We start from the raw sequence: 13,131 nt of genomic DNA, 5'->3' as shown, positions 1-13,131 counted from the left end.
CTGGTTTCTCTGTGAGAATGAATACACATAAATGTCAAATCCCCTCCAGTTTTTTAGACCCCATCCCTCCCCCTCAAAAAAGTCCTCAGTTGGGTTCAGTGCCTCTCACTGGTAAGGGTAACAGATTCATTTTGAAAAACAAGTCCCTCAAATGCAGAATGACTTACTTTGGAAGAACAAGCTGTACATTTGTCAAACGCCAGACTGACAGGAAGGACATTATCAAATCGTGACAGAAATCCCCGGATCTAAAAACAAAACAGAACAATTGACATCAAGCTCAGAAGGCCCATACCTGTGAAATATATTTGTAGTTTCTGACAAAAAGTGGGAAATAATATGGTGGTCTTGACAGATTACCAGCAAAAATGAAGTACAGCATGGACAGTCTTCCTTGTACTATAATCAGTTTGAAGAAGAACTATAGCATGTCTTTTATTCCATTAGGAACCTACAAACTTTGTATACAGGATATGATATTGGGTGGGGCTTCACAGGTGAGGCCTGGGATTATGCCAGACAGAGGTGGTTCTAAATTTACATCTAGTTATTTGCTTGACTTGGAATAGATAGGGATAAAAATGCAAAACATCACCAAATTTATAGGGAAACAGCGCCACCTCAAGCATAAACTTCTGGACTACACCTAACTGCCATTTTCAAGGAATCAGCTATAACCAGGTTTTAAAAACTAGGGTTTAAGTAATTGACTGAGAAAATTATACCTCTCTAGAACTATACTTATGCCAAACAGGAAATTTTAAGCTGTTGTGTAGATCAAGAACATACTATTATGAAAAACATGAATGATAAACTGTTAAGTCTCCACAGGACTTGGCATTTATAGTAAGTCAGACAACATGAATGAATCCTCTCATGAGTTAAATTATTTGATCTTCCCCACTGTCTCCATTTTATGTTGATAAAATTCAGATTCAGAAAGGTGACACAACTTGGCTCAGGAAAACAGAAAGTGACAGAGCTAAGATTCAAAAGTAGGCGTCTTTACTCCAAACACGGTCCAGCCTCTTCCTTTTACCTTACCTCCCTTCTTCCCTTTCTCTCATGACATCACAGTTTTGTCTTCAATATTAGATCTCAACATAAATTGATAATCTCACCCGAAAAGAGCAAAACAACCCAGCCACACACTCTTATTGTCTTTAGCTACCCTACCAACGATTTCCCCAAAATGAAAACAAGTAAAACCTGACAAAATCTTCAAAGAAAAAAGCTTTCTCCTGGATTGGGATAACTCCCATCTTCATGCCCGCACTGTACCTAGTCTAATTCCATGTTCGTGCTGGAAAACCAAACATGGTTTGGCTGTCTTTTAAATACCCTTTTCAATGTACTCCAAGATCAAAAGAGCATTTGGTAGAAATGATAAATTAGAGAGCTGTATTAGTTAGATGGCCTCACTGTGAACCTCTGAAAAATGCAACAATCTTTTAGTTTCCTAAGTCTCAGGAATGTGGTAACCATTTCATTATATAGTACTGGAGGCACAATCAGGGTTTAAGTTTGCTATTCAGGACACCAAAACAGGAGACATCAAACTTCTAGGAAAGACTTTAACAGGTCATAAATGGGAATGCTGAGATCCTCATAAGATAAAGAAGTGAGAGGCTTAAAAGAATTCTCAAAGTGAGTCTTCTCATACCTCAGTTACTTTTATATTACATTTATATATATACATACATATATGTTTATATATAAATACCTTTTATACTAAGTTCAAAAAAAAAGTGACCATATTTTGCACATTTTCTATTAAAATGTTCATTGATATAGCCTATGTTAATGCCTCCACAGGCATTTTGTGGAAGAAAACCACAAAAAGGTTTTCTTCATTCTTTTTTCTCCTACACCTAACATCAAGCTTTATGCTATATAAAGAAATATTGGTAATTTTCTCTGCTAAACTGTCTCGTGATTACAGATAGGAGGTAAAGCTGAAGGCAAGGAAGACAGAAGACCAAGATAGGAGCAGGAAGAAAGGCAGGAAAGAAGAAAATAAAAACAAAAAACACAGGTGGTGAGCAAGAAAAGAAAAAGGAACCAAAATGAATGGACTGGCCAAGTATGGTCCACACACTATTGTTTAGCACCCCCAGACAGCTCTTTACTAGGAAACTGTGATTCATTTTCCCAGGAAATGAAGTAAAGTAACATCTGTGTATGAGGCCTTTTAAATTCACCAAGTTGGTATCAGAAGGCCTAGAGCTCAAAGTAATTAGTGTTAGGTAATTTTATTTTATTTTTAAAGATTTTATTTATTCATTTGACAGATAGAGATCACAAGTAGGCAGAGAGGGGGGCAGAGAGAGAGAGGAAGGGAAGCAGGCTCCCTGCTGAGCAGAAGGCCTGACTCTGGGTTTGACCCCAGGACCCTGGAATCATGACCTGAACCTAAGGCAGAGGCTTTAACCCACTGAGCCACCCAGGCACCCCTAGTGTTAGGTACTTTTAAAAAGGAAAGCCTTTTCTCAAACTAATGCATCAGCCTCCTAATGGGTATCTCCACAGGTGAGCTCCCACCTTTCTATATAATGCCACACCCTGCCATTGATGTATTTTTCTAATACACAGCTCCTGGGTGTGTCACTTTTTTTCTTTTTTTAATCAACTTTCTAGAGCTGAAACAAACACGACAGAGAATTCCTTATGCTGGCATTCAAGATCCCCCACTAACCTGGGACCATCCTGCCTTTCTAATTAAGTCTTAAATTCAGTCTGCTCATAGGCCTCATACAGCTACTAACTAAGCTGAAGTACAACTTCCTTCTAAAGACATTTCTGAGTTCCTGACCTTGTCTCATGCTGAATTCTGTGACTCAGAACCCTTCCTTTTGGAAACAGCTACATAGCCAAATCTCCATCTTCCTTAAAAACCACTCAATGCAAACAGACCTTTCATAAATCCTTAATCTACCTATCATCAAGCTTAGAGATAATGTCTCCATCACATGAAATCCTTCTTTTTGATATTTATTATTAAATACCTTGTATAATAGTTATTTTTGAAACCCCAACAGGTTAGTAGAATATAATTAGTGTATTATAAAATTCATCTTTTAAAAGTCTATGATTCAGAGACTTTCAGTATATTCACTGAATAATACAATTATCATCAATATCTAATTTCAGAACATTTCATTACCCCAAAGAGAAACTGAGAACCCAGAAACAATTAGTCCTCATTCTTCACTTTCCCCAGGCACTGGTGACCACTAATCTACTTTCTATTTCTGATTTGTCCATTTTACATATTTCCTATAAATGAAATCCTACAAGACTGGCCTCCTTTACTTAGCATGTTTTCACCTATATTATATCCTGTTTCTGTACTTCATTCCTTTTTGTTGCCAAATAACATTCCATTATATGCATATACCACATTTTGTTTATCCATTCATCAGTTGGGACATTTATTTTGGGTATCAACAAAACTGGGTATACAGTAACTCCCATTATGTTAGGAATTAATGAGTCGTACGGTAACTGTATTTTTTAACATTCTGAGGAACTGCCAACTGTTTTCCAAAGTGACTGTACCATATTATATTCCCACCTACAAGGCCAACACTTGTTATTGTCTTTCTGATTACAGCCATCATAGTGAGTCTGAAGTGGTATTCTCACTGTGGTTTGATTTGCATTTCTCTAATGACTAATAATGCTGAACATGTGCTTCTTGATCATTTGTAAATCTTCTCTGGAGAAATGACTACACAAATTCTTAGAACAATTTTAAATAGGGCGCTTTTTTTTTCTTTTTATTGTTGAATTTTAAGAGTTTCTAAAAAAGATATACTGAATACAAGTTTCTTTTCAGATAAGATTTGCAAATATCTTGTCTCATTCTATGGGTCATCTTTGCACTTTCTTGACAGTGTTCCTTTTGAAGTGGAAGACTTTTTATTTTCATGAAGTCTTATTTATGTTTTCTTTGGTTGCCCTGTCTTTTGGTGTCATATATATATAAGAGACCATTGTTTAACCCAAAGTCATGAGGATTATGTTCTCCTCTAGTTTTATAGCTTTAGCTGTTATATTTATGTCTATGATCCATTTTGAGTTAACTTTTGTATATGGTATGAGATAAGCATCCAAATTCATTCCTTTGCATGTAGAAATCCAATTGTCCTAACACTTTGTTGACAAGACTATTCTTACCCAATTGAATGGTTATCAAGTGACCATGAATTTAAGAATTCATTTCTGGACTCTCATTTCTATTCTGTAGATCTATATATCTATCCTTATGACAGTACAACACTGTCTTGATCATAGTGGCTTTGTACTAAGTTTTGAAACTTTGTTCTTCTCTTTCAGGATTATTTTGGCTATTCTGGGTCCTTTACCTTTCCATATGAATTTTAGGATCAGTTTGTGTGCTATACTGAACAAAAATATTTATTTCTCTTGCCTATAAAGGGTAAGACATAGGTTGAACTATTTGCACTTGGCCATAGCACAGTGACATGCTTTTAAGAGAGACTACATATTACTATGAAATGAATGAATGAGAAAAAACACAAACATCCCAAAGCCTATCAAATTATTCATATCTCAACTATACAGAGAAAACAAGTCGGAAATAAACCACAAGGAAAACTCCAATGTAGCACCATTCACATTTTCCAGGCAATCTGAAGCCCTTCCCCATCACCAATGCTTTAAATCCCCAGTATTAAAAATGCGCTGAATTTCCACAATATGCTCTTCATTCCCCCGATCTTACAAGAAATGAGTAAAATTTAAAGAGCAGGGATTACTACTTAAAATTTCAGCACTTTCCTTAGACATGGTTAGAAATCGCAGAGCAATCTAAAATCCAGGTACCCTATGCAAAATCCTAATAAATATACTCACACATATTTAAGAGGCCAGTCCCCAATTCACAGTCTAAGACGTTTTAACAATTTGTTCTTAGCTTGGGTGAGGAAAAATTCACCATCATCTTCCCACTTAGAAGTGCACAAAGGATGTAAAGCAATATGCACAGTGTTTTTCTAAACTTGCCAGAGCAGAGAAAAGAATCCCCTGAAATTTGATTCAAAAGGGCTAGGATAAGGCCTGAGAATCTGTATGTTAACAAGAGCCCCAGGTGATTCTCATCAGGCAAACTTGTGAAACAGGAGCTTTCAGTTACCAAACTTATTTACACCTTCCTGTAGTTTGCTGTATACCACTCAACGTCACCTGTTAGAGGTCAGAAAACAGATGGAAGCTTTTAGCAAAGTTCTCATTCTTTCCACGTTTTCTAAAAATAGCACTACCACACCTACCTAATTTTGCCCACATCTAAAATAACATTCAAATGAAAAGCCTTTATGAAATGACATTAAAGTCATTTCTCCATCCACACAGTAACTAAAAAGTAAGGACTCTTGACACTGCTCAAGGTAAATTCTCTTACTTTTGGGACTGCACACAGTTTATTGTAAACTCTTATTCTAATACTAATATTTGCTGTCAATCTTTCTGTACAGGAGGGTAGGCATTAAACAGCTATTTTAAAATTTTAACTCTACCTAGAAATAAACACTAAGCACATGAGAGAAAACAAAAGAGCAAACAACAAAAAATAACCCATGCTCCAAAAAGATGTTTACTCCCATTTTCACATTTTTTAAAAAAATATTTAAATATTTAACTTCCTTCTAAATGGTCTCCTCTGAACACCAAGAGGGGAAAACTGCCGATTTTATAAACACACATGCCTCTATACCTAGCTTTGGGGCTAATAAGAGCGATTCCTTAGATGGGCTAAACCTTGCCTCCTATCCTACACATTTTATATTTTAAATTTACATTAAATTTCTTCCCTCTTAAAACAGAAAAGAATAATAAATAAAATCTTAAAAAAAAAAAAAAAACAGAAAAGAATAAGGAAAAATTTAGATGTCCCATATGGAAGTAGGTCTGTGGTTGCCTGGGACTGAAGGTGAGGATATTACCTGGGAAATGCAAAAAAGAAATTTTGGGGTTCATTGGGATGTTCTACATTTCACTTGGGGTGGTGGTTATATATGTGTATGCGCTTGTTAAAGCTCACTGAAATGCACACTTAAATTATATTATATAAATTATACCTCTTTCTAATCTTAACATTTTCAAAATAGTACAGAAAGGCACAAAATGAAAAGTGTAAGTTCCTATTGCCCTCAACTCCCTTGTCCTCAAAACAACCTCCGGCATCAGCTTCCTGTGTTGCCTTCTAACAACAACAACAAAAATATTTCATGCACAAACCCGCTCTACAATGTATCTTTGCTAAACCCCCTGAATATGTAAAAGTCTACCCAGGAATGACAAAACCTAGAAGAAATAAAATTAGCTGTGGTTTCTTGGCTCCCTTAGCACTCATAGTCTCCAGGCCCCATCAAGGACAAAAGCGGCCCAAACTGAGTTGAAATCCCCATTGTCAAACACTAGTAAGGTATTGCTGGTATTTGCCTTTGGCTAACAGGGCCTTGAAAGAAGGACAAGCTCCCCTCCCAAGAAGAAAAGAAACAGACAAACAAACTGGCAGGAGATATGAAAAAGCCACAAGAGCAGGGCCTTTAAACTCTTTTTGGCCTTCCTCCTGGCCCTCCCAGCAGGACAGTGGGTGGTCCCAGCCCCAAGGCATTAGACACACCTGTGCCTTGCCTAATTAGCTCCACAGACTCATTGGCAAGAACACCTGCTTGGGCTGGAGGTGTGGGCTGGGGCAAGGTATCAAGGGTCCTTTTGGAAATAGAACTTGGGTTGGTGGAAGCACAGAACTCAAAAGCAAGTTCAAAGAGCAGGATTTGATCTGTGTTAACTTGATGAGTAATGTACTTTGTCCCACAGGATGCCACCAAGAAGTACCCCCCACACCCTTTTTAAATAGACTGAAGCTGTGGATCTCAAATGCCTAACATCCCTGGAGGCTGTCGCTCAGTGGATCTGAAGAGGGACGGGAAATTTGATTCTGAAATGGCTCCTGAGGTAACTCATGAGGCACAGCCAGACGTGGGAACCCCTGGATTGGGCTGTCTTCCTCTTAAAGGCTAGCTGACTCCAAGTCTACATCCAGACCCGCTCAGATCTCTTCTGGTCCATTCTTCAGGCAGCAGCCAAATTTTACCATGTTATGTCCAGCTCATGACTTTCCACTGGCTTTCCGCGGCCCCTGAGGTGAGGATCCAAGCCTTTTAAATAGTTTATTGGATCCTGATTGCCTCCCCTCCACCCCATCCCCCGTGCTTCTCCAGGCCTGTGTTATAGGCACACCTGAAGCCCTGCAGGTCCTCAAACTCACCAAGCACCCTTCTTGCCCATCTTCTCCGCCTCTCCTATGCTTCCCTTACAGTGCTTACCCCTCTCCTTTACCCCTTCCGCATAAACAGCTGCTCTCTCCTCTCCTTGCAAGCTGTGTGGGAAGGCATGTCCTGAAATAATGTAGAAAATGGGAAGGGAGGGAGGACAGCACTATTAAGTGCCATCCCTGTGTCCTGTGCTCTTGGATATTTTTGCTCATTTATCTCTATCTACCCTCACAATCATCCTGTGACTTTCTCAGGGAAGTAGCATGGCTTGCCCAAGGTTCCACAATCACCAGTGGCAAAGCCAGGAATCTGAGTTTTGTTCATTCTGGCTCCAAAGCCTGGAGAAGAGAGCTGCAGAGCACGGGAGAGATGAAAAGAAAGAACGCAAGGAAAAGAAGGCCACAGGAATAAAACAAACAAAAAGTCCTGCAAAGAACAAAAACTCAATACCTATAAGGCAGCTATCAGGGCCTGGGTGAATGAATGAAAATTATCTTCAGTCCTTTATGCCTCATTGGCTACAAAATCAATAGATCAGGAATAGAAAGGAGCTGCTTCCATTCTGGGCTGCTGCTGCCAGTGTGTACAGCAAAACTGAGTAAAATCAGCTTGAGCTCTAAGCCCACCTTGCCTCTATGGGAAGCAGAGAGCCAATGCCCACAAAGTGCCCACGCTGAGCAGGCACTGTGTGGCCACAACTGAACCAGCTGCATTGACTTCACACCAGTTTCCAGCAGACTCGGCAACTTCAAGAGCTTGGAGTTTGCATAAATAAAACAAAAAATAAAAACAAACTCCAAACTCCAAGAGATAAACTTTGGACATTGAAGGGTCTTAATGAAAATCAATGCCAAAATGGGGAGTAGAGAAATTGCAACACCCCAGGCACGGCACAGTCACCCTCATTTCAGACAATGGCATCGATGACTACCAATGGTCCTCCTCTCCTTAAGTGAACTGGACACCAAGGGACGGAAGGACTGAGCTGCACATGAGACAGCAACGTTCTTAGAAAAATCCTGCAGAATGGTGCTGGCTAATCTTTTCAGTCCTTCCCAATGTACTCATTGGAAGGCTTCCAGAGTTTTATGGAGATTCTTTGTAACTCCCTATTTAGAAGAGCATAGAAGTTCCATTTAACCATTTTAATTAAAAGTGAAAGAGAAAGATAAAACCAACATTTACTAGTATCCCTTATGTGCCCCAAACTGTGCTAGTGTTTAGTAAATGTGATATAACCTGTATATTAATTCCAGGAGTTTATTATATAATTATCCCCATTTTACTGGCATGAAACATGAAATTCAGAGACAACTGGTAACCTGCCCAAGGCCACACACTAACAAGTGACAAGAGCTGTTTCAAATATTTTGTAAAAGGAGCTAAAGAATGAATGGATTAAAATGTAATTAAGAAGAAAACCCAGAATTCTAATTGGATCTATATGATCATAAAGATTACAGGCTGCCTCCCACATGGGACCTCTCAAACAGGATGGACTCATCAGGTGAGCAAAACTCGGGAGGCACAAATAACATCCTTGGATGGATAAACTTATGCCCAAGTCTTCAGGGACAAGAGGTGCTCTCTAAGACACATTTGAACTCTGCACTATGTGTAATTCATCCCCTCTGTCATGCACCAATGAAGGCCTATCACCCTCTCTTCTTCTAGGGCCCCACACAGAAAGCACAGATATTGTCAGATTTTGTACCCAGATCCCTCCTTTTAATCAGGGCCTCCCTCTGGAATGAAGTTCCACCACATCCAAATGGCTTGGGGGTATATCCACCGAGTTAGATGATTCCAAAAGCAAATGGAAATAAATACTGGGTGCCCTTGTGTCAGTTACTGAACTTCTCGGAATCATGGTGCTTGGCACAGTGTTTGGCAATCATCTGCTGAAGGGATGGTTGAACGGAAGGATGGATAGGTCACAAACCAGAACATCTGATAGAGAAACAGCAGACATTTAGACTATTTGTCTTTCCTGCCATTCCCATTATCATTATTGGAAGGGTATAGAACCAGAGGGGAAGAAGACTCCCTTTCTTGGGCTACAGCTCAGGAAATGGGCTTTTATTGCTTTTCTTCTTAATCTCCTTCCTCAGCAGTCAGTCCATCCATACCCCTAGAGGCACACTGTGATAAGCATTTCTGAGCAAAGTAAAGAGAGCTTATTTAAAAAGGCCTGAGGATTTGTGGGGGCATAGCCTGTGCAGACAGGCCAGATAACTAGCAACCCAAGGCATGGGTAGGGGACCCAAGCTCTATCTCAGACATGTCTCAGAGGTTTCCCAGGTCAGGTCTCTCTCAGGGTTCTGCCCTAGTTCCACCTTTGTTCTGCTTTTCTGAAAGTAATTAAAATAAAGAATTCAAGAGCCCAAGAGAACCATGGGGTTGGCAAGTCCAAACCCCTAGGAATGGCATACACATTCAGGGTGTTTATTCATCAGTACTTGAGAGCCAAGAGTACATTCACCCAAAGACAAAAAATGTGAACTGCCTGGTCCACAAGTGGGATAAAAGCTGACTGCTAGATTAATGACCATGGTGTTTGGAGGACTGTTGTATTGCCACCTTGTTTTTCATATTCTGAGGGAGGTCCAGTCAAATGATCAGCAGCTCCACAGGCTGCCAATTTCCATCACATTCAGGATCTCTCATGAACCTGCAAACCAACTTCCTAGAGATATAAGGAGTGACCCGTACATTTTCTAACTCTTGAGCTGTGCCTTGCACCAAAGAACCAGAAAAAGGGTCTGACCTCATGGAACTCAGCCACTACCCCAGGAGCCAAGAAAAGCCTTTTTTTTTTTTTTTAGGATCCCATTAGATGGAAAGAGAAGAAACAATACTATGCTAAGCTCTGCAATAAAAAAGTTCTCTCTACAAAAGAAGCCAAACTCCAAAGTATGGTAGTATAGTATATGATTTCATTTATAGAAAGTTCGAAATTAGACAAAAGTCTCCCACAGTGTCCAGAGTCAAGCGATGCTTGCCTCTGTGTAGGAAGGATGTGACAATAAATGGAAGAAGCATGACGGGGGCTTCAGAGATGCTTGAGAACATTTTATTTTAATTTGTGTGCTGGGTACATGAGTTGTGTTTACTTTGTGATAACTCAGGTTGTATACTTAACAATTTGTAAGAGTTGATGAGCTTTATACAGACAGAAAGAGGATTATGCTTATTGCTGGCTGCTTGCAGAACCCCATCCATGTACACTGGGCCACTTTTTAAAAAGAATAAACCCATAAGCCTAGTTTCTTATCTTTAAATGGTGTTTTCACAGTTTTCAAAATCAGTCAGGTTATTTTCAGGCTGACTATTATGAATATCAAGGCCTAATCAAGCCCTTTCCTGCACTTGGTCAACCTCTGTATGGGCCAAAATCTGCCTGTAATCCCACAGGCAGATCAACTAAGTCATCTTCAGGCCTCCCTGATCTGACAAGGAAAGCAAGAGATACAGAGCCCATAGGCTAAGTTAAGCAACTTTCTCCAGATTACATAATGCGCTGCTGGTGGGGGGGGGCTTGCCATTTCTATCCAAGGGCGATCACTTTTCTACTACAGCTTATTCCACAGGGGCCAATTAACACAATCTCCTTGGGGGACAGAAAAAAAAAAGCCTCTGGAACTCATAGGGTCGTTCTTTGTATGCAATGCACACAAAGGGGTTTACCAAGTTCTTCTACAAGAGGAAATCTGGAGAGCCAGGAAGAGGAGGAGGGAAGTGCTGAGTCTGCAGTAGGGCATTGCAACACAGCCCAGTGTTTTTGTGGAAACGATGTTCCCCTAATCAAAACAGAGTTGCATAAATGGACTCACTCCACTTAAGAAAAAAAAGGAGAAAAAGAAGAAGAAATTTAAAGCCTATAAATAGGAACCACACAACCCTGATTAATTTTAAAGTTCTTTCTCCACTGTCTTTTTTAGATAGTAGCTAAAAATAAAGGCTTGAAACTTGAAATAATGTAAGCAACTAATCACACACAAGCACAGGGCTTTTCCCATATATGGCTGGGTTATTCTTTAGCCTTTGAAAAGACCAAATGAAGAGATGGACAACAACCAAAATAATCCTTCAGACATTTGAAAATGAGGAAAAAGAACTAGAAGAGTTGGTGAATGACAAACAATTGTGAAGCTCAATGGGGGTAAATGACGCTGAGAGGGATTAGTTGCCATAGTACTTTAAAAACATGGGCACATGCATTTTGACACTGGACCCTTCTATAAAGAGACTGTTTTGCCCTCTGGCCTTGGCACTAAGAAAACTACAGCTGTGGTGATTTAACATAAAGGACTTAAAGAAGGAGAGAAGTGCAGGGGCATGACTGAAAATTTAATTAAGGCCCTTCTCAGTATGAAATTTGTAAGGGTGATGAGGGCACATCTCAAGGTCAGAAAAGAGGGACAGAGACATGTGAAGAGGGGAAGTAGATAGGGATTCGAACGAGATTCGAGCGTAAATAGCAGAGGTCGGCTCCAGAAGACAGCTTTCTTATGATGGAAGGTTATTACAGTGTCTGTTGGGTTCTGTCTGAAATGTTTCTGTAGAAAGATGAACATATTCATGTCAAATAAATGCAGCATAGTGGCACACAGTCTGTGTGAGACAGAATGGAAAAGCCACATTTGCACTGTGTTTTATGGTCTGCAAAGCCTCATCATAGATACAATCTTGGACACCAGGTAAGGCACCTGCTTTTACTGATATGGAAAGGGGCTCTGAGAGGGTAAGTGACCTCACACACGGTGTCTGACGGGCGACTTAGTGCAAGAGGGCTGGAGTGTCGACCAGAAGGTTACACTCCCCATGGGCAGGCCGGGAAAGTTTCACTCACAATGCCTCACGAAGAGCACCAGTAGGCGTGCCAAATTTAGGTTCATGTTTTGGTTCATCCACTACCTCTCTATGACTGTGGGCAAATAATTTTCCTTCTTCTGATTCAAACCGTCCACTGGAAAATGGTAGGGCTGTCCTAGATGACAGGAAGCAGGAGGTGGGGAGGCATGGGGAGACCAATGTGGGCTGAGGGGCCACCCCACTCTTGTCTTCAGCTGTGAGCCTGTCCTCAGAACCCCCAGATGGGACTGGCGGGCACTGTCACCACTTTCTGTGTGGAGACAGCCTTCCTCTTATACACAGAAATACACAGATAGCACCTGGATAAATGGCTTCCAGAAAGTAAGACTGGAAAATATCTTCATTCCTCCAAAAACACAGTAACGAAAACTAGTGACAAGGCAACATGAATTTGAAATGTTCATTCCTTCATTTTTTTTCTCTCTCCTTCTTATGGAAAGGATCTTCTTCATACTTAAGATTCTTTTTTTGAAAAGAAGCCCTACTTTTTGACACTTCTAATGGTTTTCCCATGTATGCCCATAAGGCTTTTTATGTGGCTAGGGACTGAATAATAAAGAACAGCAACAAAAATAGCCAGCATCCTTCACCAAGGGCCTATGACACGCCAGGCACCACTGTCAAGCACTCTTGTACCCATCATTTCTGATCTCTGCAACCACCACACGAGGGCAGTATTACTGTTTCCATTTTATAGACAGGCAAACAAGGGCTCAGACAAGTTTAGGGATTTGGCCAAGGAAGGCCATCTTAATTAACTGAAGGGCTGGGATTTAAACTGTCGTCTGGCCAATTCCAGAGTATGTTCTTGCTGCAGCTTCTTCACTACGAGATCTCCAGTCAACATGCTAAATGCATCCAAGACTCTGGATGATGCTGCTTGTTTACAATTTCTCCTCCTCACCATCCCTGCAAAATGGGATACTTGCCAGGTAGTCTTAAAGCATTCCCA

At 40.2% G+C, this 13,131-nt stretch overlaps 1 protein-coding gene across 3 annotated transcripts in view; it reads right to left on the bottom strand.

The window, feature by feature from the left end:
• Window positions 1–13,131, bottom strand: part of ATG7 (autophagy related 7) — a 258,133-nt gene that overhangs the window by 171,129 nt on the left and 73,873 nt on the right. For all 3 annotated transcript variants that reach the window (XM_059390338.1, XM_059390340.1, XM_059390339.1), the window contains one exon: window positions 168–248. In XM_059390338.1, coding sequence (XP_059246321.1) covers window positions 168–248 — 81 coding nt within the window. The remainder of the gene's footprint in view (window positions 1–167; window positions 249–13,131) is intronic.

The sequence above is a fragment of the Mustela nigripes genome, chromosome 2, assembly GCF_022355385.1.
Source record: "Mustela nigripes isolate SB6536 chromosome 2, MUSNIG.SB6536, whole genome shotgun sequence".
In the NCBI taxonomy this organism is placed as follows: Eukaryota; Metazoa; Chordata; class Mammalia; order Carnivora; family Mustelidae; genus Mustela; species Mustela nigripes.
This window is presented reverse-complemented; position numbering and strand designations above follow the sequence as displayed.